Here is a 25064-nt window from a genome sequence, read left to right as displayed (position 1 = left end):
AATTTTGCACGGATTGACTGAAGCCTGTAACGAAATTGTAGCAAACATTTTCGCTATAGCTGGCTATATTCCCTGGCAGTAACCTTAACTTTTATGTCTTTTAGGTTTGTTCTGGTCATTAGTCTGGGTGATGGTCATTAAGACTTACATTTTAGGTCTGGTATATTTAAGGTTTGGTTTCTTAAAGTTATGTTCAGACTTTACTTCAGTGTGCATGGTGCACCTTCATAGTGAGAAACCCACTGTTCTGTTGCTTCGTGGGGGTTTGCAGAGTGGCAGTGAGGGTTGCAGTGCTGGAGGCTGATTCACTTTTACTCTTAAATTTTGGACAGTGTGGTGACATACACTAAAATATTTTAGCTGCTGGAGTTGTGGCTTTCGTCTGTGAATCCCTGACTTCCATTACCTCACTAATCCAGCTGCTGAGATTGTCTAATATAAGTGAAAAATCAAATATCAGCTGTCAAATGTCAGCAGGTACTGACATGAAAGCTGATATAAACGTTGTTCTGCATGTTGCTAATGAGTAACACATCACATTTGTATTTGTAGATTTCAGGCACATTCATGTGCTTAATTTATTTCTGATATCAATATCAAAACTAACAATAAAAGTACAATAAAAAAAAACTTACAAGGTGTTTCAGAAAAGACAAATGTATTCAACATCTCACAATACACAATTATATGACAGCATCACTTTTATAAATTAAACATGACATATTTACAGTATTTACAATGTAGTTTATGCATTTGCGGTAACAATAAATACAGTCAATAGCGTTCACAATCTTCTCTTCCACATCGTCACTGTTGTGTCACAGGCTTCACTGCAGACTCCTAAAAAAACAAACATAAAAATATTCATTTCAATTTGATCCCCTTTTGCTAAAAACATAATTTGGTCTTTAGTGCTTTTTCCCTGAATAACAGCTCAGAATAATGTGTATCTATCAGTCTTACTGTATTCAAGCTGCTGGTCTCACCTCTTTTTAATGGCTCTCTTGATGTAATTCTGGGCAAAACTGGATTCTGGGTTCAAGCATTTTTGTCCTGCACTGTTCTTCAAAGTGACACTAAAAGAGCAAAGACACACCAGTTAGACGACTGAAAGGATTTGAACTGTTTGGTATTTCACATCATTTGATTATGAATTGCTGGAAACTTACATAATTTCCACATTTTCACAAGATGGACTAGGAGGATAAACTTCAACCTTCTCAACACGTTGTAGACGAACCATGTTCACCCCAGAACCTTGACATAAGCACCTCTTTACGCTCATCCTGGCCTGACCTGCAAACAGTTATACATCATACATATTATTAACTACAGTATTATATTTGTTTGCTTGTACAAAATACAGTAAGCTACAATTAAATTTAGATCTGCTCAATGAAAGACGGAATCCTACCTTGTACATGCAGCATAAGCAGACAAAGAACAACAAAAGCTACAGCAGATTTCATTTTGCTCTTGTTCTTGAAGAAGCTCTCAGTGAGGATGAATTTGCTGGTTTCTACTCTGACCTTAGCTGTCAGATTGCAGCAGTGACAATGAGAAATATTCCTCCTCTTTTATTTCCTAAGTTTAGCCTTTCCCTGCTGCTTTGGCGGACATGGCCTTTTTTGGAGCTGCTTTCACTTCCTGAATCTTGCTTCCTCTTGAGTTTCCTACTTCTTGGAAATGTTTTAGTCAGCAGTTCAAAAGGCCAAATGTCATCATGACGATTCGGATGTTATGTCTCTTGTAACTGTACTGTGTGTGTGCGTGTGTGGGTGTGTGTGTGTGTGTGTGCGCGTGTAATACTTACCTTAATACCTACTTGTAATACTCACCTGTTGTCTGTTTCCTAGTACAGTCAGTAAAAGGGAGGCAGACCAGATGGAGCTCACCCATGAGTGTGCCTGAGGGCCCGCGGCTAGCTCATGAGAGGGATGATGTCTCCAATCTAGGTCACAGGAAACAGTGAAAGAGTGAGACAGGTTTATAAATGTGTGCACTGTAATTAAACACCTTACCTGTACTATAATATGTTAAGGCGTTATGATTTTATTTACCCTTGTTTTAATTTACTGGTATAGGACAGCATCACCCCTGCAGAGTGGAATGGTTTAGCTCAGGTGATGCAGGGGTGGGGCTAGGCCTATAAGAGGTAGTGGAAAGGTTCAGTAAGGGGGAGGCTAGCTCAGGAGACTCACCTCAGATTGAGAGGAAGCTGAAGGAAAGGGAGTAAAGCCGAGCTAAAAGTATAGTTCTATGGCCTTGCGGCCTATGGTTATTTATACTTACGTCTATTGCTATCAAGTGGGGCCAACATTTTAACCACGTTTATCTTGGGTTTGCACAGTTTTTCTTTTGTATGTTTTGCATGTTGTAAATAAATCACTCACCATTTGCAAAGAACCACCCAGAGACCTCCAGCCTGCATCTTCATTTTAAGCACCCATTCAGTCACAACTTACCCGGTGACTTTGTGTCTCCTCATGGGGTTCGGCGAAGCATCGGCACACACATACGTACACTGTAATTGTCATGGTGTCTTCACTTGGGTTTGTTCAGTCACCTCAACTGCAGGTGGAGCCTGGCTTCGTATTCATCATCACAGCTGCAGCTAGTTCATAGACTCATTAACACTCTTATATATTGACCCCATTTGCCATATTTCTCTGTGCGTTTTTGGGCCATTCACTTGTTCTTAGTTTCTTTGTGATTTCAAGTGTTTTTATTCTTTCTTTTTTAATGTTTTTTCATTATCAGTGTAAGACCATGCATAATTGATAGATTTTTCCAAAGCCCTCACATGACAGAGGTAAATCAGACATGATCATCATTGCAATCAATTACATTTATATTGTACAGACTTCCAGAGCCACTGACACTAGTAGGAGAATGTAATGTGATTTAGGCCCAGTTATTGGTACAGCAGGGCTGTTCCAGGTGTGCGATCCACACATCAGTGCATGAGCTGAAGTCACAATACCTGTTGTTTCCTGTTACTATCCAATATGAAACTGGACAGATTTTTCTCTTTTATATATGAATAATATATTGGTAGCTGATATTTGATGCACTCCTATGAATTCCTGGATTGTGCTTGTTCTCTCTCAAGGTGTGCAAAGTATTTGTACTTCACATGCATTCATATCAAAAGTCTGTGTAATAAGTGTTTGTGTGTTTGTGTGTGTGTGTGTGTGTGTGAGAGTGTGTGTGTGAGTGTGTGTGTGTGTGTGTGTGTGTGTGTGTGTGAAAATGAAAGGTTTTTATTGTTTTGCCAATCAATGACAGGGAGTCATTGTATCATTATTTGATACACTACAGTGGCATCTTGATTTGATTTGATTTGTTGTTGTGCAATACAAAGCAATCAGAGAGTGGCTAAAATATGTTATATTATGCAATGTAATATAATGTAATACAATGTTTCCATTCAATAAGGATTGCAACAAACAACTGATTTGATAGTCGAATAATCTATTACTGTAACCAATAATCGATTATTCGGATTGTAAATCGTTACATTACGACTCTTTTGTAGCCACTGGCTTTAAAATTTCGCTCGAGGCTGTTTTATGCCTGTGCTAACTAACAATGAAGACAATGAAAAATTCATAATTTATTCAGAAATTTTCTGTTGTAATGAACTTTCCTAATACAATAGACATATAAATCTCTGATATATTTTTCCTGTCAAAATTTAAAATCAAGGTGTGCAAAGTAGCAGCCATAAAATACAAGCAATAAGAAAACTAAATGAGTTTCCCTTTAATTAATAAATAAGCAAATGAGTCTAAATTCTGACCTGCTATCTGCTGAAACTAAACTACAATAACAGGGCTTTAGTGAAACAGAAGGTCCGCATCCCGCTGTGCTCCTGTGAGGGTCTCGCTCTCCTCTGAGAGTGGATACTCACTCCTCGCCGCAGCGGAGGGGAAAGTGGTGAAGGTTTGTGAGAGACTTCTCTATGAACAGTTAAATGTTGAACGATTTTGAAACATTTTATTTCAACGGTAACCCTTCGCCCAGCTGCCCTGTATGTGCCCTGTAAACCACACACTTCTGTACTTCACACACACTAATGAGTGCACTTCTAATGGTGTATGGTTTATATATGGTGGCTTTGGTTTTACACACTATTTAGTGTGCTAATAAGCGGTTTGGGACGTGGCATATCTTCTTCATTCAGCGGACCAACGAGTTTCCTCTGAAGATGCTTCATCGTGGAGGACGTGCTCCTGTGCCAGTTAAGGCCGGCCTTAAAAACAGCACAGCCGACTACCTTTTTTCAGAGTTTAGCTCTCACACTTTTGAGGATTCTGTCCTGGATGCTGCCGTTGCTCTGTGGTTAACTCTCCACTAAACAGCAACATCAAAACATTCCTAGTGAGCGCGAGAAAGATGCGGAATTTTTATAAAATTTAATAAAAACTTTTATGGGATTTTACAGGATTTTGCCCTGTGATCAAATGAATTACACACTGATTATGACAAACTGACGCAAGCATCTTAAAGGCCTATATGCACCCACAGTAATTTCCCCCTCTACCATTTCTCACTGACCCCAAATCATCCAGCACTTTAATGTTTAGTTTAAAAAAAGTTGGTTTATTGAGGTTCTAGCTCAAGAATTCTTCATAACTCTAAGAATCGACAGACAAAAGTCAAAATAACAGACACAATGAAGAAAAGAAACCTTTGTACATCACAGTGTTTAGCACTAGTTTAGTCTTTCCATAATTTAAAATAACAAAACTATTTACATTGAAAAAGAAGGTGGAAAGGTGTCAGTTAGTTTCAGCGCAGTGAAAGTCCATGACCGATTACCCGCTGCCTTCTCTCTGTTGATCTCAGGGCGTCTGGAGTGAAACTGGAGCAGGAACAGTTCCTCAGCAGATTCTTCTACTTTGAGCGTCTACAAAAAACCAAAAGCACTTCTGTTAATAGGGACCCTGCTGGTAAAGCATGTTCTATATACCAACATGCAGCTTTAAAAGTACCACTTCCTTTAGAATGAGGCTGAAGCTTCAAGTTATGCTAAAAATACTTAAACCAACCTGCTTTCCATCATCTTCTTGATGAGCTCCTGGATAAACTTGGACTCTGGGTTCAAGCATTTCTTCCCTGCACCGTCCTTCAGAGTAGCACTGCACGTCAACACAAGGATGAGGATGGACTGAGTGATTGAATCAATCCACATGTGTACTGAATGGCACTGCTTAAATATTATGTTTTTTTTAGAGTGATGCCATAAAAGAACCACTTTTGGTTCCCTAAAGAACATTTCAGTGAACGTTTCTGCAAGAAATCCGATTTTAGTGAAACAAAATCTTTTTTGTGGAATCACTCCAAAAATGACTTTTTGGCATCTTTATTTTTATGAATTTAGTTGTGGTCCTTACATGATCTCTTGTTTTCCACAGGAGGGGCTTGCAGGCAAAATATCAAGTTTCTCAACCCGATTTAGACGAAGCATTTTGAGGCCACCATCAGCACATAAACACCTTCCTCTGGGGTCTCTTGCCTGTCCTGGAACACAAAGTGTCTCTCATGAAGATCATCTAAAACACTTAGAATCAATGCAAGCAGGTCTGTGATCACTGGTTGGCGATTCTAATGTTTTCATGAAAAGCTCCAGACTTTCTTACCCCTGACGTCGACCACGAGCAGACAGATGAGAGCCAAAGCTGCAACCGTCTTCATTTCAGTGTCGGTCTTGAAGATCTGCTCAGTTTCAGAGACGGCTTGAAGTTCTACTAGTGAGTGAAGCTGATCTAGTGCTTTAATTTATGCTCTAAACTGGGGCTTCCCCACCTGAGATTGTGTCTTTGTGGTTGTTTTGATTTAAATCCAATTTTACTTTTTGTTTCACAGTGCTGTAGGTTCCTTTTTCTTGCAGTCTTTTAATTTCTCGGAAACTTTCTCTGAGTACTGCTAAGCTCTCGTGCAGGGGAGTATCAGGGCTGAACTTCAGATGAATTTATAAAAGTGTGCGGACAGTTACTTGTGAAAACAAATATTCTAAAAGTTTGCAGGCTGACTTGTTTCATGTATCAGGCTACGTTGCAGAGTTATAACAAAATCAACCACTTTTCAGTTTTTCTTTGTGAATTAATAATTAATTCCTATTCACATCCTAATTGGACAGCCATGATAAAGAAGAAAAATCTGAATTAGCTTATACTATATCGCCAAAAGTATTTGGCCATCTGCCTTCACGCACAACTAAACTTGAGTGACATCCCATTCTTAATCCATAGGGTTTAATATGTTGGCCCACGCTTTGCAGCTATAACTCCTCTGAGAAGGCTTTTCACAAGGGTCAAGAATGTGTTCATGGGAATTTTTGACCATTCTTCCAGAAGAGCATTTGTGAGCATTTGTGGCTCACAGTCTCCGCTCTAATTCATCCCAAAGGTGTTCTATCAGGTTGCAAGCCAGTCAAGTTCTTCTACATGAAACTCGCTCATCCATGTCTTTATGGACCTTGCCTTGTGCATTGGTGTGCAGTCGTGTTGGAACATGAAGGGGCCGTCCCCAAACTGTTTTCACAAAGTTGGGAGTATGAAATTGTCCAAAATCTCTTGGTCTGCAGAAGCATTAAGAGCTCCTTGGTACAATGCAGTCAGACAAGTACCGTTCTCCTGGCAACCGCCAAACCCAGACTCATCCATCAGATTGACAAATCTCCATTGCTCTAGAGTCAAGTGGCAGCGTTTTACACCACTGCATTCTTACATTGCACTTGGTGATGTAAAGCATGGATGTAGCTGCTCGGCCTTGGAAACCCAGGCCATGAATCTCTACGCTGTTCTTGAGCTAATCTGAAGGCCACATGAAGTTTGAAGGTCTGTAGTGATTGACTCTGCAGAAAGTTGCCGACCTCTGCCCACTATGTGCCTCAGCATCCGCTGACCCTGCTCGGTCATTTTACGTGGCCTACCACTTCGTGGCTGAGTTGCTTCCCAATCGCTTCCACTTTGTTATAATATCACTGACAGTTGACTGTGGAATATTTAGTAGTGAGGAAATTTCACTACTGGACAAGTGGCATCCTGTCATAGTACCACGCTGGAATTCAATTCTGAGTTCCTCAGAGCGACTCATTCTTTCACAAATGTTTGTAGAAGCAGTCTGCATGCTTAGGTACTTGGTTTTATGCACGTGAGCCCATGGAAGTTATTGGAACACCAGAATTCAATGATTTGGATGAGTGAGTGAATACTTTTTGAAATATAGTGCATCAATCTTACTGTATTCAAGCTGCTGGTCTCACCTCTTTTTAATGGCTCTCTTGATGTAATTCTGGGCAAAACTGGATTCTGGGTTCAAGCATTTTTGTGCTGCACTGTTCTTCAAAGTGACACTAAAAGAGCAAAGACACACCAGTTAGACGACTGAAAGGATTTGAACTGTTTGGTATTTCACATCATTTGATTATGAATTGCTGGAAACTTACATAATTTCCACATTTTCACAAGATGGACCAGCAGGATAAACTTCAGCCTTCTCAACACGTTGTAGACGAACCATGTTCACCCCAGAACCTTGACATAAGCACCTCTTTACGCTCAGCCTGGCCTGACCTGCAAACAAATACAGTTATGCATCATACATATTATTAACTTTGTTTGTTTGTACAAAGTACAATAAGCTACAATTATATTTAGATCTGCTCAATGAAAGACGGAATCCTACCTTGTACATGCAGCATAAGCAGACAAAGAACAACAAAAGCTGCAGCAGATTCTGCTTTTTTAGGTGCAGTTTTTTGTACAGCAGTGGTGTTTCAGTTGTGCAGTAGTGCTGATATTCTCCATGCTCTATCTGACTATCATGGCAGTATCGATTTAGTGGTGTCTTGATTTGATACATTTTTGATATAAGAAACATGAGGTGTGTTTTCATTCAACATTTAGAGATGCCCCCAGGGATTTGGGGTCCCATGAAAAGATATTACTTTGGGTCCCACCACAACAAGCCACACCAACCTTAAAATATAACACTGTGCAGACATGTATTCAACATTCTGCATACAGTGGAATTCACTACTTGAAGCAAGTCTGATACCCTGTATAAGAAATGTGCTAAAGGCCCTATTTTACAGTTTAAATGCAATTATAATGATAAAATCATTGAAAAGAAGTTTCTCTTAACATTAATAAACTTAAAACACATAATAACAAAATTACAACAGACATTCTACATTTATACTAACTTATATGTCATTCAACACAAAGCTGCTCGTCTTTCTTCAGCTGGGAGACAGGGCTTGTTCATTGGTAGGGGGATGGGGAGGGAGGCAGCTGATCATGAAGCTACATCTGTTGGGCTTTAGTATTATAACATGCTAGTTTTGGGCAGGTGTGTTCTAGTACATATTTCTCAGAGTTTATTCTGTAAGGACTCTTATTGTGAAGGCAGACTAAACACTTTGTTCTGTGCTTTTGCTTGGAAAATGAGATAATCTAGTCAGTGGGAGCTTGTAAAGGGGTACTTAGGTGACAGGTCATTTAGGTGAGAGGTCAGCAGGCTGACTTGCTTCTTATATCAGGCTGAATTATTGCCATTGTTAGTCATTAATTCCCATTAATTTCCTAATTGGATAGCCATGATAGAGAGGAAAAATCAGAATATCAACCTACACTGACCATTGCAACGAAAAAATTAAAATCTACATGTTCAGTGACAAATTAAAGCAAATAACAAATTAAATTATACACACACACACACACACACACACACTAATCACCACAGTCAAGTGGTAACTACAAAATGTTGAACTTAGTAAGTGTGTTTGGGGCTAAAAGAGGAACTGGTTTATACCCAACTAATTTTACACACCATTGTGGCCACATGAACTAAACTATTCTGTCTGCTGGGGTTGCAGCGTCTTTCAGTGAATCCCTCGCATCCTGACTGAAAACAGTGATAGTAAAGTTGATATTGAGCAAACATTGATATACATGTTGTTAATAAATCACACATCACATTTGTATCTGTAGATTTCAGGCACCTTCATGTGCGCAGTTTATTATGTTTCAGACATCAACAACAAACCCAACAAAGTAGATAAAAAATAAATTTACTGAGTGTTTCAGAAAAGTCTGTATATTAAAGCTCTCACAGTATATAGTTATATAACAGCATCACTTGTATAAATTAAACTTTAGACATATTTACAGTATTTACAATATACAAGTAGTTTAAGCACATTTATATGTATATTTGAAGAAGCTTAAATATGTGAGGTAACTATATATACAGTCAGCAGGGTTGACTGTCTCAGTGATCAGTGTTCACAATCTTCTCTTCCACATAGTCACTGTTGTTGTGTCACAGGCTTCACGACAGACTCCTGAAAAACAAACATAAAAATACTCATTTTAATTGAACCCCCTTTTACTTACAACATAATTTGGTCTTTAGTGCTTTTTCCCTGAATAACAGCTCAGAATAATGTGTATCTATCAGTCTTACTGTATTCAAGCTGCTGGTCTCACCTCTTTTTAATGGCTGTCTTGATGTAATTCTGGGCAAAACTGGATTCTGGGTTCAAGCATTTTTGTCCTGCACTGTTCTTCAAAGTGACACTAAAAGAGCAAAGACACACCAGTTAGACGACTGAAAGGATTTGAACTGTTTGGTATTTCACATCATTTGATTATGAATTGATGGAAACTTACATAATTTCCACATTTTCACAAGATGGACCAGGAGGATAAACTTCAACCTTCTCAACACGTTGTAGACGAACCATGTTCACCCCAGAACCTTGACATAAGCACCTCTTTGCGCTCAGCCTGGCCTGACCTGCAAACAAATACAGTTATATACATTTTAGCTGGTGTTACATCTGTTTGTTCGTACAGAATGCAATGAGCTACAGTTAAATTTGGATCTAATCAATGAAAGACGGAATCCTACCTTGTACATGCAGCATAAGCAGACAAAGAACAACAAAAGCTACAGCAGATTTCATTTTGCTCTTGTTCTTGAAGAAGCTCTCAGTGAGGATTTGTTGGTTTCTGCTCAGACAGCTGTCAGAGTGAAGCGGTGACTGAATGAGGACTGGCACTCTGCTTTTATACGCTCAAATGGGCATTTCCCTGCTGTTTTGGCGGACATGGCCTTTTTTGGAGGAGCTTTCACTTCCTAAAGTCCTCTTAAACTTCTTATTTCTTGGAAATGTTTTACTTTCAGCGAGGAGGTCATTAGGCCATGATGGTCTGGACGTCTCATGTAACTGTACTATGTCTTTCTCCAGAGAGAATAGAATAATCTTCCAAATACAGTAAAATCAGTCACATATTTTTGGCTGTAAAAACAGAAATCAAATCCCTGCATGGCTCAGAGCACAAATGTCAGGCTTTGTGTAGTGTTCAACATGAAATTCTGAAGGCCTTCTACAAATATGACAGTTTACTCTCTGCACTAACACAGCTGGGTTTGTTCATTGTATTGCGTGAAGCAAGAAAACTGAAAGAATCAGCAGAGAACTGATGCACATTTCTGTATTTTAAAACAAGTGTACACTATAATCCATGTAGTGTAAATTTACATAATATTTCCATGTTGTTGGAGAGCCTTTACTTCAGCTTCAGCTCCTGGCTCCACCCTTTCATCATCACATCTGCAGTAAGTTCATGCACTCATTAATACTCTCATATAGCCCCTGTTTGACTTTGCAGTTTCCCTAATCCCAGTTTCCTTAATATTTCTAGTGTTTTCTGTTTTGTTTACCCTTTTTTCTGGTTGTAATTATTAGTGTAAGACTGTGCATCATTGATTAATTTTATGTACCCATCACATGACACAGATCTCGGAACTCAGGAGGCGCGGCGTTGCAAAGTGGCCGTGTGGAGAGACTCTCGGTAGGTGCCATGATGAACTGAACTTCTTGATAATGTTACTGGTTATTGGCTGGAGATGTACTCATGCGTTGAGCTTTATGTGCCGGACTGTGAGATTAATGGGTGTTAGTGTTTACCACAGAGTGAAATCATGTGCTCTCCAGTAATCTCTCTCTCTCTCTCTCTCTCTCTCTCTCTCTCTTAGTAAAGAAGCAGCCTAAATACAGTTATTAGCACTGTATTAACATTTTCACATATAAGCCTAGTGATTAAACCTCTTTACTAGTGAGCTAATGCTAGACATGTTGCTGTTAGCTGGCTAGTTAGCTGCTCAAGTCACTGACACTGTGCCTACAGTATCTAATGCAGTGGCCTCAATCTTTTTTTTGCCTTTGAGTTTTTAAAGACAATGAGTTGTTTGGATTTGATCATTGTGTGGTCTGATTAATCATGCATTTCTTTTAGATTTAAGTTTTAGATGTGGTTTCATTACAATTTTTTTGGGGCTTTTCTTCAGAAATAGCTTCTTTCTAGCCACCCTCCCTTACATACCAGTAGCAATAACAATCTCAGTTGTTCTCCGTAATTTCTAACTTGTAACTGAAGGTGATCCAGTGCTTTTATTTATACTCTAAACTGGGGATTCCCCACCTGAAATTCTGTCTTTGTGGTTGTTTTGACTGAGAGTCCATTTTCCTTTTTGTTTCACAGTGCTGTACAAGTGTTCCTTTTTCTTCTAGCCTTTTCATTTCTCAGAAACTTTCTCTGAATGCTGTTAAGGTCTTGTGCAAGGAAGCATCAGGGCTGAATTTCAGATTCATTCATAAAAGTGTGTGGAATGCAGAGATGAGATTTAGGTGAGCGATCAGCAGGCTGACTTGTTTCTTGTATCAGGCTGAATTATTGCCATTAATTCCCATTCAGATCCTAATTGGATAGTCATGATAGAGAGGAAATAACTGAGTATTAACTTACACTGACAATTACAAGCGAAATTTGTTCTAAATTAAAGCAAATAACAATACATTTCGTTATACACTTATGATGTACCCATCAACACAGTCAAGCAGTAACTACAGGATGTTTGAACTTATCAAAACTGCAACTGACCCTGAAAATTAGACACATTAGCCGTCATTAATATTATTTGTAACTGAATTTATACTTTTACTCATGTTGTTACAGTAATGCTAGTCAGTGTTTTACAATTTAATCTGTAGGATTTCTTGCATCACACATGAAAGTGGGAAACGACACTCCTGCTTTGAAACTGATGTGCAGTAGGAGGGTATTAGTTTCTGAAAGTGCAGTACTTCCACCTGCACATCTGTGAAACTGAAACATTTACATTTACATTTATGGCATTTGGCTGACGCTCTTATCCAGAGCGACTTACAATTTGATCATTTTACACAGGCAGGCCAAGGCGGTGTTAGAAGTCTTGCCCAAGGACTCTTATTGGTATAGTGTAGGGTGTTTGCCCAGGTGGGGATTGAAACAAAACTGTGTAGCTCTTTTTGAGTGGGAAGGAGTTCACATATCTTTATTTTTCATACAAACCTTTATTTAAAATTGGGCATCCTACCATGATCCCAGTAAGAACTTGGCTTCTTCAAAATGTTGCCAGTTATTGGTTGGAGATGTATTTGTGTTGTTTGTGCTTTGTTGTGCTGGCCTGTGAGAGAATTGGAGTGGGTGTTGGTGTTTAACACAGAGTAGAATCATATGCCTCAAAGTGACCTGCCTGCTATCCTGCTGTATTCAGAAGTGCTGTGTGTGTATATTTGTATGCAATCTTTTACTTGATATTGGGGCATCCTATCATATGCTGCACTGGCACTAGATCTCGGGAGGCGTGACCATGCAAAGTGGCTGTGTGGAGAGACTCTCGGGAGGTGCCATGATTCTGGTAAGAACTGGACTTCTTGATAATGTTGCTGGTTATTGGTTGGAGATGTATTCATATGTTGAGCTTTATTGTGCTGGCCTGTGAGAGAGTTGGAGTGGGTGTTGGTGTTTAACACAGAGTGGAATCATATGCCTCGAAGTGGCCTGCCTGCTCTCCTGCTGTATTCAGAAGTGCTGTGTTGGGGTCTCTCGTTGCCTGTTCAATAAAAGAGCATTTGCTCACATGTAAATTGTTTTCCTCTGGTTCTTCTACTTCTAGACACTATAATACTGCACAACGTATGTGGTGGTGCAAAACAGATTTCTGATTTTAAAAAAATATATCATTCCCACTTGCCCAAGTAAAAAAATTAACAGCTCTTTTAATCAGGCATAGTTTATTCAAATCAAATCCTGTTTGTGCTCTACTCCAGTAATTTCTCTCTCTCTCTCTCTCTCTCTCTCTCTCTCTCTCTCTCTCTCTTTCTCTTTCTCTCTCTCTCTCTCTCTCTTTCTCTTTCTCTCTCTCTCTCTCTCTCTCTCTCTCTCTCTCTCTCTCTCTCTCTCTCTTAGTAAAGAAGCAGCATAAACACTGTCATAAAAACTCCACCACACAATGACACCAGGAAAGGAAATTAAGTTTTCTTAATTTCCATCCATCCATCCATCCATCCATTATCTTCCGCTTCTCCGGGGTTCGGGTCGCGGGGGCAGCATCCTGAGCAATGAAGCCCAGACCTCCCTTTCCCCAGCCACTTCCACTAGCTCCCTGGGAGGGATTCCGAGGCGCTCCCAGGCCAGCTGGGCGATATAGTCACGCCAGCGTGTCCTGGGTCTTCCCCGGGGTCTCCTCCCCGGTGGACTTGCCTGTGACACCTCCCAAGGGAGGCGTCCAGGAGGCATCCTAACAAGATGCCCGAACCACCTCAACTGGCTCCTCTCGACGTGAAGAAGCAGCGGCTCTACTCCGAGTCCCTCTCGGATGACCGAACTTCTCACCCTATCTCTAAGGGAGAGTCCAGCCACCCTGCGGAGGAAACTCATTTCAGCCGCTTGTATTCGCGATCTCGTTCTTTCGGTCATTACCCAAAGCTCATGACCATAGGTGAGGGTGGGAACATAGATCGACCAGTAAATCGAGAGCCTAGCCTTATGGCTCAGCTCTTTCTTTACCACAACAGACCGGTAAAGAGCCCGCATCACTGCTGACCCAGCACCAATCCGCCTGTCAATCTCCCGCTCCCTTGTACCATCACTCGTGAACAAGACCCCGAGATACTTAAACTCCTCCACTTGAGGCAAGAGCTCATCCCCGACCCAGAGAGGGCTCTCCACCCTTTCCCGCGTGAGAACCATGGCCTCGGATTTGGAGGTACTGATCCTCATCCCGGCCGCTTCACACTCGGCTGCAAACCGATCAAGTGAAAGCTGAAGTTCACGGCCTGATGTCCCCAATAGGACCACATCATCTGCGAACAGCAGCGATGTGACCCTGAGGTCACCAAACCGGACACCCTCCATCCCCTGACTGCGCCTAGAAATTCTATCCATAAAAATTATGAATAGAATCGGTGACAAAGGGCAGCCCTGACGGAGTCCAACTCTCACTGGGAAAAAGTCTGACTTACTGCCGGCCATGCGAACCAAGCTCCTGCTTTGTTTGTACAGGGCCTGAATGGCTCGTAGCAAAGAGCCATGTACCCCGTACTCCCGAAGCACCTCCCACAGAATACCCCGGGGAACACAGTCGAATGCCTTCTCCAAATCCACAAAGCACATGTGGACTGGTTGGGCAAACTCCCATGAACCCTCGAGAATCCTGGAGAGGGTAAAGAGTTGGTCCAGTGTTCCACGACCAGGGCGGAACCCGCACTGCTCCTCCTGGATCTGAGGTTCGACTATAAGCCGGACTCTCTTCTCCAGTACCCTTGCATAGACCTTACCAGGGAGGCTGAGGAGTGTGATTCCCCTGTAGTTGGAACACACCCTCCGGTCCCCCTTTTTAAAAAGAGGCACCACCACCCCAGTCTGCCAATCAAGTGGCACCACCCCCGATGTCCACGCAATGTTGAAAAGGCGTGTCAGCCAAGACAGCCCCACAACATCCAGAGCCTTGAGGAACTCGGGACGGATCTCATCCACCCCTGCAGCCCTGCCGCCAAGGAGCTTTTTAACTACCTTAGCGACTTCGGCCTCAGTAATGGACAAGCCTATTCCCGTGTCCCCAGACTCTGCCTCCTCACTGGAGAATGTGTCGGTGGGATTGAGAAGGTCCTCAAAGTATTCCTTCCACCGCCCAATGACGTCTTCAGTCGAAGTCAGCAGCACACCATCTCCACTATATACAGTGCTAGTGGCACACTGCTTTCCCCTTCTGAGTCGCCTGACGGTTTGCCAGAATCTTTTTGGAGCCGACTTAAAGTCACTTTCCAAGGCCTCACCGAACTCTTCCCACACCCGGGTTTTTGCCTTGGCAACGACTGAAGCCGCAGATCGCTTGGCCTGTCGATACCTGCCAGCTGCCTCTGGTGTCCTACAGGCCAACCATGTCCGGTAGGACTCCTTCTTCAGCTTGACGGCATCTCTCACCTGGGGTGTCCACCACCGGGTTCGAGGATTACCGCCCCGACAGGCACCAACTACCTTGCGACCACAGCTATAGTCAGCCGCTTCAACAATGGAGGAGCGGAACATGGCCCATTCTGAGTCAATGTCCCCCACCTCCCCCGATATCTGGTCAAAGTTCTGACGGAGGTGTGAGTTGAAGATCAATCTGACAGGTTCTTCTGCCAGACGTTCCCAGCAAACCCTCACTATACGTTTGGGTTTGCCTGGTCTGACTGGCATCTTCCCCCACCACCTGATCCAACTCACCACCAGGTGGTGATCAGTTGACAGCTCAGCTCCTCTCTTTACCCGAGTGTCCAGTACACATGGCCGCAAGTCCGCTGACACGACTACAAAGTCAATCATTGAACTGCGGCCTAGGGTGTCCTGGTGCCATGTGCACTTATGGCCATCCTTGTGTTCAAACATGGTGTTCGTTATGGACAAACTGTGGTTTGCACAGAAGTCCAAAAACTGAACACCACTCGGGTTCAGATCAGAGAGGCCATTCCTCCCAATCACACCCCTCCAGGTCTTACTGTCATTGCCCACGTGAGCGTTGAAGTCCCCCAGTAGGACAATCGAGTCTCCAGGAGGAGCACTTTCAAGCACCCCTTCCAAGGACTCTATGAAGGCTGGGTATTCTGAACTGCTGTTCGGTGCATAAGCACAGACAACAGTCAGGACCCGTTCCCCAACCCGAAGGCGTAGGGAAGCTACCCTCTCGTCCACCGGGGAAAACCCCAACATACAGGCGCCGAGTCGAGGGGCTATGAGAAAGCCCACACCTGCCCGCCGCCTCTCACCATGGGCAACTCCAGAAAAGAAAAAAGTCCAGCCCCTCTCAAGGAGATTGGACCCAGAGCCCAAGCTGTGTGTTGAGGTGAGCCCGACTATATCTAGCCGGTATCTCTCGACCTCGCGCACCAACTCAGGCTCCTTCCCCGCCAGTGAGGTAACGTTCCAAGTTCCAAAAGCCAGTTTCAGCAACCGAGGATCAGAACGCCAAGGCCCACGCCTTCGGACACTGCCCGATCCACAATGCACCGCACCCCTACTACTGCCCCTCCCATCGGTGGTGGGTCGATGGGAGGGGGGACTCATGTAGCTCCTTCGGGCTGGGCCCGGCCGGGCACCATGAGTGAATGCCCGGCCACCAGACGCTCGCTGGCGAGCCCCTCCCCCAGGCCTGGCTCCAGGGTGGGGCCCCGGTAACCCTGATCCGGGCAGGGTACACGAGTCCTGCTTTGTTGTCCTCATAGGGGTGGTTATGGATCACACTTTGTCTGGCCTGTCACCTAGGACCAGTTTGCCATGGGAGACCCTACCAGGAGCTTTTGCTCCAGACAACATAGCTCCTAGGGTCCTTCAAGCACACAAACCTCTCCACCACGATAAGGTGGTGATCCATGGAGAGGGGGCAGTAGCTAAGTAAATATAATTTGTTACTGTACGTACGTAGTTTTTTCATGTATCTGTACTTTATTTAAGTTTTTCCATTTTGGGCGACTTTTTACTTTCACTCCACTACATTTCAAAGTCAAATATTTTACTTTTTACTCCACTACATTTTGAGAAATCTGTCGTTCCTTTTGGTTTTTGTGTGTATAAAAACGTAACATGTCAAAACAAAATAAGCCAGAACACCAATCAGAGCACAGCGGTCACTTTGTTCTGAGCTTGTTTTGACCTGTTGGTCATACCGACCCAGTGCAGCACACAGTTCAATGTCAATGCAGCAGCGTAAAGATTTGGGAGCACATACGTCTTCCTAAATGATGAACTAACCTAACTTTGGGTAAATAGACCACAATATAGAAATATGTCCACATATGCAGTCGAGACTGGCCTGTTTCTTTTTTTCTGAATTCATACAAACACTTTCATTTTATAGTAAATTAGTTTGGGTTAGTTTATGTTTATGAACAGACGCCTACAGATCAACACAGTAAAGGAAACTCATTTGTGATCCTGAGTTTAAAGCCAGTTTTTATTAAACTTGTAATTAATTTACAAAGTAATCTTAAAATGAAACTTTGCGTGTTTGTAAAAGTGATTTCAGAGCCACTCGGTTCTCCCTGATGGAAACTGTTTACCTTCAGTGTTTTGTGCTTATGATCATTTTAATAGACGTCAGCGTCACTAATTAATGACGTTCTATTAAAAGACTGGTTTACCAAGAGAGACGCTGGAGGATTTTCACCTACAATGAGTTCAGGAAGCGAGTCTTGATATAAAAATGATAACAGGACATCAGAGCCATAATTAATCTTTTAGTACTTTTACTTTTGATACTTAAGTACTTTTGAAGGTAAATACTTTTATACTTTTACTCAAGTTGAGGTCTAGAGTAAGCACTTCTACTTTGACTGGAGTAATATTTTACCTTAGGTATCTCTACTTTAACTCAAGTACATGATTTTTGTACTTCGTCCACCTCTGAATCATTACCTGAAAACTTCAAATTCATGTACAAACTCCTTTCTGACAATAGGCCATTCCCTTAAACTACACTTGAACATACTGTAGTTTTTAGTTGGGATTGTATTTGGACAAAGTGTTCTAAAAATGTGCTGCTATCTGAAAAAGTTGACTGACTGAATGATCTTTTCTTAAAGTGAGAAAGAGAATCAGCTTTGGAGACAGATCTAATAACACTATCACTTCTGCTTACTGAACTCAGTAAGTGTGTTTGGGGCTAAAAGAGGAACTGGTTTATACCCAACTAATTTTACACACCATTGTGGCCACATGAACTAAACTATTCTGTCTGCTGGGGTTGCAGCGTCTTTCAGTGAATCCCTCGCATCCTGACTGAAAACAGTGATAGTAAAGTTGATATTGAGCAAACATTGATATACATGTTGTTAATAAATCACACATCACATTTGTATCTGTAGATTTCAGGCACCTTCATGTGCGCAGTTTATTATGTTTCAGACATCAACAACAAACCCAACAAAGTAGATAAAAAATAAATTTACTGAGTGTTTCAGAAAAGTCTGTATATTAAAGCTCTCACAGTATATAGTTATATAACAGCATCACTTGTATAAATTAAACTTTAGACATATTTACAGTATTTACAATATACAAGTAGTTTAAGCACATTTATATGTATATTTGAAGAAGCTTAAATATTTGAGGTAACTATATATACAGTCAGCAGGGTTGACTGTCTCAGTGATCAGTGTTCACAATCTCCTCTTCCACATAGTCACTGTTGTGTGTCACAGGCTTCACGACAGACTCCTGAAAAACAAACATAAAAATACTCATTTTAATTGAACCCCCTTTTACTTACTGCATAATTTGGTCTTTAGTGCTTTTTCCCTGAATAACAGCTCAGAATAATGTGTATCTATCAGTCTTACTGTATTCAAGCTGCTGGTCTCACCTCTTTTTAATGGCTGCCTTGATGTAATTCTGGGCAAAACTGGATTCTGGGTTCAAGCATTTTTGTCCTGCACTGTTCTTCAAAGTGACACTAAAAGAGCAAAGACACACCAGTTAGACGACTGAAAGGATTTGAACTGTTTGGTATTTCACATCATTTGATTATGAATTGATGGAAACTTACATAATTTCCACATTTTCACAAGATGGACCAGGAGGATAAACTTCAACCTTCTCAACACGTTGTAGACGAACCATGTTCACCCCAGAACCTTGACATAAGCACCTCTTTGCGCTCAGCCTGGCCTGACCTGCAAACAAATACAGTTATATACATTTTAGCTGGTGTTACATCTGTTTGTTCGTACAGAATGCAATGAGCTACACTTAAATTTGGATCTAATCAATGAAAGACGGAATCCTACCTTGTACATGCAGCATAAGCAGACAAAGAACAACAAAAGCTACAGCAGATTTCATTTTGCTCTTGTTCTTGAAGAAGCTCTCAGTGAGGATTTGTTGGTTTCTGCTCAGACAGCTGTCAGAGTGAAGCGGTGACTGAATGAGGACTGGCACTCTGCTTTTATACGCTCAAATGGGCATTTCCCTGCTGTTTTGGCGGACATGGCCTTTTTTGGAGGAGCTTTCACTTCCTAAAGTCCTCTTAAACTTCTTATTTCTTGGAAATGTTTTACTTTCAGCGAGGAGGTCATTAGGCCATGATGGTTTGGACGTCTCATGTAACTGTACTATGTCTTTCTCCAGAGAGAACAGAATAATCTTCCAAATACAGTAAAATCAGTCACATATTTTTGGCTGTAAAAACAGAAATCAAATCCCTGAATGGCTCAGAGCACAAATGTCAGGCTTTGTGTAGTGTTCAACATGAAATTCTGAAGGCCTTCTACAAATATGACAGTTTACTCTCTGCACTAACACAGCTGGGTTTGTTCATTGTATTGCGTGAAAGCAAGAAAACTGAAAGAATCAGCAGAGAACAGATGCACATTTCTGTATTTTAAAACAAGTGTACACTATAATCCATGTAGTGTAAATTTACATAATATTTCCATGTTGATGGAGAGCCTTTACTTAAGCTTCAGCTCCTGGCTCCACCCTTTCATCATCACATCTGCAGTAAGTTCATGCACTCATTAATACTCTCATATAGCCCCTGTTTGACTTTGCAGTTTCCCTAATCCCAGTTTCCTTAATATTTCTAGTGTTTTCTGTTTTGTTGACTGTTTTTTCTGGTCTTGATTAACAATGTAAGACCGTGCATCATTTTTCAAGATGTAGCCATCATATGACACAGATCATACATGATTATTGCAGTCAATTACATTTAATGTAAATATATGTTATTAAGCAGACTTCCAGGACCACTGACAATAGGAGGGGGGTGTAATGTGTAATTATACACAGTTTCTGATACAGCACTAGTGTTCTGAGCAGTGGTGCTGATATCCATATACATGCACTGGTGATGATTCATGCATCAGTGAATGAGCTGAAGTTACAATATCAGTCATTTTCTGTAATTTGATGGTGCTTGTCTTCAGTTATGCCTTGTTTCAGCCACCCTTCACTTACATGTCAGTTGTAATATAACAACATCAGTCATTCTGTGTTATTATCCAATGTGAAATATGACCTAAAATCAAACCAACCCTATAGTGATTATTTCATTTTTTTTCTATTATTCTCAACTATTTTCAACATTTCTAAAAGTTAAAGAGAAAAAAGTGAAAAGTACAGACACAATGAGGAAAACACCTTGTACATCACAGTGTGTGGATGTCTTTCCATACTTTAAATGCAGCACAACTATTTGCACTGAAAAAGGGTGATCAATGACAGTTTGTTTGAAAATATCATCACACTGAAAGTCCATGACTGATGAACAGCTTCTCTCTGTTGACCTCAGGGCGTCTTTGGAGTGAAACTGGAGCAGAAACGGTTCTCTGGAGCTTCTTCTACTGTTTGCGCCTACAAAACAGCAAAAGCTCCATGAATACAGATTCAGTGAGTAAAGCAGATTCTGTATACCATCATGCAGCTTTAAATGTGGAAATTCCTTATTAGTATGAAGATGAAGCTTCAAGTTATGACAGACAGACATAAACTAACCTGCTTTCCATCATCTTCTTGATGAGCTCCTGGACAAAGTTGGATTCTGTGTTCAAGCATTTCTTTCCTGCACCGTCCTTGCAGACCAGAGTAGCACGGCATATAAACAAGCAGGTCTGCAATCAGTGGTCGAGGATTCTAATGTTTACATGAAAAGCTACAGACTTTCTTACCCCAGATGTCGACCACGAGCAGACAGATGAGAGCCAAAGCTGTAACTGTCTTCATTTCAGCATCGGTCTTGAACATCTGCTCAGGTTCAGAGATGGCTTACATTTACATTTGTGGCATTTGGCTGACGCTCTTATCCAGAGCGACTTACAATTTGATTGTTTTACACAGGTAGGTGAAGGTAGTGTTGGGAGTCTTGTCCAAGGACTAGTGTAGGGTGCTTACCCAGGCAGGGGATTGAACCCCAGTCTACAGCATAGAAGGTAAAAGTGTTAACCACTACACTATCCCAACCACCTCTTGAAGTTCTACTAGTGAGTGAAGCTGATCTAGTGCTTTAATTTATGCTCTAAACTGGGGCTTCCCCACCTGAGATTGTGTCTTTGTGGTTGTATTGATTTAAATCCAATTGTACTTTTTGTTTCACAGTGCTGTAGGTTCCTTTTTCTTGTAGTCTTTTCTCTGAAACTTTCTCTGAATGCTGCTAAGGTCTCGTGCAGGGGATCAGGGCTGAACTTCAAATAAATTTGTAGAAGTGTGTACAATGCAGACATGAGATTTAGGTGAGAGGTCAGCAGGCTGATTGTTTCAAGCTGAACTATTGCCTTTGTTAGTCATTAATTCCCATTCACATTCACTAATTGAATAGCCATCATAGAGAGCAGAATTCTGAATATTACCCTACACTGATGGTTGCAGCCGAAATTAATTCTATATGTTCAGTGGCAAATTAAGGCAAATAGCAATGAAGAAGTATGTTTAAGATGCTTGCGCTAATCAAAATGTTCATATTGGTTTCATACACTACTGTTAACATTTATTTACCTATACGAACATACTGTACATCAAGTTGTTATTACTGTGTGGACATTTGTCACATGTAAAAGCAGAGTAGGTCAACCAGCTAACTAATTAGAAAGCAAGTGCTGGAAATGTCACTGTTAGCTAGGCAGTATGCTACCAAGCTGACTAGCACAATGCATAATACAGTAACCTTAACTTTTTTCTTTTGTGCTTATAAAGCCAATAAATCGTTGGTTTAGTTCAGGCATGTCAAACTGGGGACCTTCAAGTCCGAAGGGCTGCGGATATTAGCATTTATTCTAATTTAACACTCTGAATTCAGACAGAAGGCCTTCTAATTAGCTGATGAGCTAATTCAGGTGTGTTTAATGAGGCAGCGTGCTGAAGTCTGCAATGTTTATGCCCGTGAGGACTGGAGACTGCCACATGTGGGGTAGTGAGTAACACACTCAGCTCTGGAGACGGATCTAGTAACACTATCACTTCTGTTCAATGAGCTCAGCAAGTGGGCTAAACCGTGAACGATCTTGCAACCAAGACAGTCATCTTCAAAATGTATTATATTTTCCCAGAGAATCAAGTCACATATACAGTAGTGAGAGGTCTTAGGTTTTCGTTTAATAAGCATGTTTATAAACTCCTGAACTTGGGCTGTGTGCCCAACTAATCAGACAATAAGTGAATCATTGCCAAAAAAATTTCTTTTGCAGTTTCTGTAGCTAGACTGTTTTAATACGTTTAAAATTCCAATAATACGTGTTAGAATCATTGTTACAACTTTAACTAGTATTTTTAAAAGACAGATTAGAATTAAGAAAAATGCCTCAATCATTTTTGGTGGCTTTGTTTACTGAGGGTGACAGTGTATTGGTGGACCCACAGTTCACACTTTTACTCCTAAATGTTGCTCTCCATTGAGGCCATAGTACAACTGTTTAATCTGCTGTTGTTTCCCATCATTGATTTCCATCACTCCACTAATCACAATCACTAAGATTGTCTATTATAACTGAAAAGTTTGTTGTTAGTTCATTTACAGATACTGACAAGAAAGTTATGAGCAAACATTATCATGTATGTTGTTAATGAGAAGCACATCACATTTGTTTCTGTGGATTTCAGGCACATTTTATTATATTTAAGACATCAACATCAAAACCAAAGTAGATAAAAAGAAAGTGTTTCTGAAAAGTCTGTACATTAAATATGAAACACTTTATAGTTATAAATTAAACATCAGACATATTTACAGTATTTACAATACACAAGTAGTTTAAGCACACACACACATATGTGTGTGTGTATATATATATATATATTTGAAGTAGCTTAAATATTTGAGGTAGCTATATACAGCCAGCAGGATTCACTGTCTCAGTCAATCTCCACATCTTCACCGTTATTGTGTCACAGGCTTCACTGCAGACTCCTGAAAAACAAACATAAAAATACTCATTTTAATTGAACCCCCTTTTACTTACAACATAATTTGGTCTTTAGTGCTTTTTCCCTGAATAACAGCTCAGAATAATGTGTATCTATCAGTCTTACTGTATTCAAGCTGCTGGTCTCACCTCTTTTTAATGGCTGCCTTGATGTAATTCTGGGCAAAACTGGATTCTGGGTTCAAGCATTTTTGTCCTGCACTGTTCTTCAAAGTGACACTAAAAGAGCAAAGACACACCAGTTAGACGACTGAAAGGATTTGAACTGTTTGCTATTTCACATCATTTGATTATGAATTGATAGAAACTTACATAATTTCCACATTTTCACAAGATGGACTAGGAGGATAAACTTCAACCTTCTCAACACGTTGTAGACGAACCATGTTCACCCCAGAACCTTGACATAAGCACCTCTTTACGCTCATCCTGGCCTGACCTGCAAACAGTTATACATCATACATATTATTAACTACAGTATTATATTTGTTTGTTTGTACAAAATACAATAAGCTACAATTAAATTTAGATTTGCTCAATGAAAGACGGAATCCTACCTTGTACATGCAGCATAAGCAGACAAAGAACAACAAAAGCTACAGCAGATTTCATTTTGCTCTTGTTCTTGAAGAAGCTCTCAGTGAGGATTTGTTGGTTTCTGCTCAGGGAGCTGTCAGAGTGAAGCGGTGACTGAATGAGGACTGGCACTCTGCTTTTATACACTGAGGTAGGACTTTCCCTGCTGTTTTGGCGGACGTGGCCTTTTTTGGAGCTGCTTTCACTTCCTGAAGTTTCTCGAGTTTCTTGTTTCTTGGAAATGTTTGATTTTTAGTCAGCAGTTAATAATGGCAAATTCCACTATGATGATTAGGATCCACCTGTGATCATTCTTCAGACCAACACTGCATAATTTACAACAGCACAGAATAATATTCCAAACGTAGTAAAATCAGATGTAACATATTTTTGTCTGTAGAAACAGAAATCAAATTCATGAAAATCACAAATTTGAGGCCAATACAATTCAAATGAAAATGATGTCTATCACAAGGAGACAAAAGCGAGCAAAGCATGCAGCTGTATTGATTTCAGTCTAGGTTTAGGTCTGGTCAGGTGCAGAGACAGCTTAAAGCTCAACTAGTAAGCGAAGGTGATCCAGTGGTAAATTTTTACATAGTCATATGCGAAAAAAAAAAAAAGATTTTCTAAGTGAGAGTAAGTTAATATAACCTCTGTACTGAAGGAACAAACTTAAATATAGCATGTTTCTACACATTTTAGTTTACATGCGCCATAACTTTTGCACAAGTCACGCTTTATGTTTTATTCTCCATTTGCTTGATTCCTCAAATAAACATAAATGACCCAGTTAAATGTACAGAAGTATGCTCTCTGTAGAGGATGTGTTCACTTTTATTCACTTAGAAAATCAACACAGTCTCATTTGACCATCTTCAATGTATTGGACATTAATAGCATATTTACAATAGCAATTTCTTACATCACACATGGAAGCTGATGACAGATAGAAAGTAGGAGTAGCTTTAGTTCAGTTTCTACTTCCAGCAGCACACTTGTGAAACTGAAGCAAAATTGTGTGGTTCTGTTTTAGAGGGAAGAAGTTCAATTCACTCCCAAACTCTCAATTTCTCCATCCAATCCAGATTTAGAGCTAGAAAATGCTGACCATTAAGAGTTTATGACTGCACAGTAACAGGAACCAGTTCCTATGAAGGGTATGTGTAATGGAATGTTGGGTTTCTGATTTAATGAA

General features: G+C 40.7%; 5 protein-coding genes across 5 annotated transcripts; all 5 read right to left on the bottom strand.

Annotated features, from left to right (window-relative positions):
* Window positions 1-423: 423 nt before the first annotated feature.
* On the bottom strand, window positions 424-19265 carry LOC119261897 (C-X-C motif chemokine 11-6-like). The gene is made up of 5 exons (XM_037531952.1): window positions 19221-19265; window positions 1415-1469; window positions 1170-1296; window positions 987-1076; window positions 424-840 (listed from the first exon to the last, which is right to left on the bottom strand). Exons 2-5 carry the CDS (start codon window positions 1467-1469, stop codon window positions 828-830), a joined length of 285 nt encoding a protein of 94 aa, XP_037387849.1. The 5' UTR covers window positions 19221-19265; the 3' UTR covers window positions 424-827.
* On the bottom strand, window positions 4585-5801 carry LOC108431781 (C-X-C motif chemokine 11-1-like). Its single transcript, XM_017705141.2, has 4 exons — window positions 5646-5801; window positions 5400-5526; window positions 5055-5144; window positions 4585-4912 (listed from the first exon to the last, which is right to left on the bottom strand). Exons 1-4 carry the CDS (start codon window positions 5698-5700, stop codon window positions 4900-4902), a joined length of 285 nt encoding a protein of 94 aa, XP_017560630.1. The 5' UTR covers window positions 5701-5801; the 3' UTR covers window positions 4585-4899.
* LOC119261896 (C-X-C motif chemokine 11-6-like) lies at window positions 8998-10057 on the bottom strand. The gene is made up of 4 exons (XM_037531951.1): window positions 9925-10057; window positions 9684-9810; window positions 9501-9590; window positions 8998-9355 (listed from the first exon to the last, which is right to left on the bottom strand). The coding sequence occupies exons 1-4, from the start codon at window positions 9977-9979 to the stop codon at window positions 9343-9345; spliced, it is 285 nt and encodes a 94-aa protein (XP_037387848.1). The 5' UTR covers window positions 9980-10057; the 3' UTR covers window positions 8998-9342.
* LOC108431780 (C-X-C motif chemokine 11-6-like) lies at window positions 18240-19298 on the bottom strand. Its single transcript, XM_017705139.2, has 4 exons — window positions 19166-19298; window positions 18925-19051; window positions 18742-18831; window positions 18240-18596 (listed from the first exon to the last, which is right to left on the bottom strand). The coding sequence occupies exons 1-4, from the start codon at window positions 19218-19220 to the stop codon at window positions 18584-18586; spliced, it is 285 nt and encodes a 94-aa protein (XP_017560628.1). The 5' UTR covers window positions 19221-19298; the 3' UTR covers window positions 18240-18583.
* A 3686-nt stretch (window positions 19299-22984) lies between these two features.
* On the bottom strand, window positions 22985-23968 carry LOC108412458 (C-X-C motif chemokine 11-6-like). Its single transcript, XM_017684482.2, has 4 exons — window positions 23848-23968; window positions 23603-23729; window positions 23420-23509; window positions 22985-23274 (listed from the first exon to the last, which is right to left on the bottom strand). The coding sequence occupies exons 1-4, from the start codon at window positions 23900-23902 to the stop codon at window positions 23262-23264; spliced, it is 285 nt and encodes a 94-aa protein (XP_017539971.1). The 5' UTR covers window positions 23903-23968; the 3' UTR covers window positions 22985-23261.
* Window positions 23969-25064: the final 1096 nt, after the last annotated feature.

The sequence above is a fragment of the Pygocentrus nattereri genome, chromosome 20, assembly GCF_015220715.1.
Source record: "Pygocentrus nattereri isolate fPygNat1 chromosome 20, fPygNat1.pri, whole genome shotgun sequence".
Classification (NCBI taxonomy): domain Eukaryota; kingdom Metazoa; phylum Chordata; class Actinopteri; order Characiformes; family Serrasalmidae; genus Pygocentrus; species Pygocentrus nattereri.
The sequence above is the reverse complement of the archived record's forward strand: the minus strand, read 5'-3'. Positions and strand labels throughout refer to the sequence as shown.

What these genes read in the sequence shown, in the direction of transcription:
- LOC119261897 (XM_037531952.1), bottom strand. Translation starts at nt 1,469, where the DNA reads ATGAAATCTGCTGTAGCTTTTGTTGTTCTTTGTCTGCTTATGCTGCAT. An exon ending in GCTTATGCTGCATGTACAAG is followed by an intron (nt 1,297 to 1,414) that starts GTAGGATTCCGT and finishes AACTGTTTGCAG; the next exon opens with GTCAGGCCAGGATGAGCGTA. An exon ending in TGTGAAAATGTGGAAATTAT is followed by an intron (nt 1,077 to 1,169) that starts GTAAGTTTCCAG and finishes TTGCTCTTTTAG; the next exon opens with TGTCACTTTGAAGAACAGTG.
- LOC108431781 (XM_017705141.2), bottom strand. Translation starts at nt 5,700, where the DNA reads ATGAAGACGGTTGCAGCTTTGGCTCTCATCTGTCTGCTCGTGGTCGAC. An exon ending in GCTCGTGGTCGACGTCAGGG is followed by an intron (nt 5,527 to 5,645) that starts GTAAGAAAGTCT and finishes TTTGTGTTCCAG; the next exon opens with GACAGGCAAGAGACCCCAGA. An exon ending in TGTGGAAAACAAGAGATCAT is followed by an intron (nt 5,145 to 5,399) that starts GTAAGGACCACA and finishes GTTGACGTGCAG; the next exon opens with TGCTACTCTGAAGGACGGTG.
- LOC119261896 (XM_037531951.1), bottom strand. Translation starts at nt 9,979, where the DNA reads ATGAAATCTGCTGTAGCTTTTGTTGTTCTTTGTCTGCTTATGCTGCAT. An exon ending in GCTTATGCTGCATGTACAAG is followed by an intron (nt 9,811 to 9,924) that starts GTAGGATTCCGT and finishes ATTTGTTTGCAG; the next exon opens with GTCAGGCCAGGCTGAGCGCA. An exon ending in TGTGAAAATGTGGAAATTAT is followed by an intron (nt 9,591 to 9,683) that starts GTAAGTTTCCAT and finishes TTGCTCTTTTAG; the next exon opens with TGTCACTTTGAAGAACAGTG.
- LOC108431780 (XM_017705139.2), bottom strand. Translation starts at nt 19,220, where the DNA reads ATGAAATCTGCTGTAGCTTTTGTTGTTCTTTGTCTGCTTATGCTGCAT. An exon ending in GCTTATGCTGCATGTACAAG is followed by an intron (nt 19,052 to 19,165) that starts GTAGGATTCCGT and finishes ATTTGTTTGCAG; the next exon opens with GTCAGGCCAGGCTGAGCGCA. An exon ending in TGTGAAAATGTGGAAATTAT is followed by an intron (nt 18,832 to 18,924) that starts GTAAGTTTCCAT and finishes TTGCTCTTTTAG; the next exon opens with TGTCACTTTGAAGAACAGTG.
- LOC108412458 (XM_017684482.2), bottom strand. Translation starts at nt 23,902, where the DNA reads ATGAAATCTGCTGTAGCTTTTGTTGTTCTTTGTCTGCTTATGCTGCAT. An exon ending in GCTTATGCTGCATGTACAAG is followed by an intron (nt 23,730 to 23,847) that starts GTAGGATTCCGT and finishes AACTGTTTGCAG; the next exon opens with GTCAGGCCAGGATGAGCGTA. An exon ending in TGTGAAAATGTGGAAATTAT is followed by an intron (nt 23,510 to 23,602) that starts GTAAGTTTCTAT and finishes TTGCTCTTTTAG; the next exon opens with TGTCACTTTGAAGAACAGTG.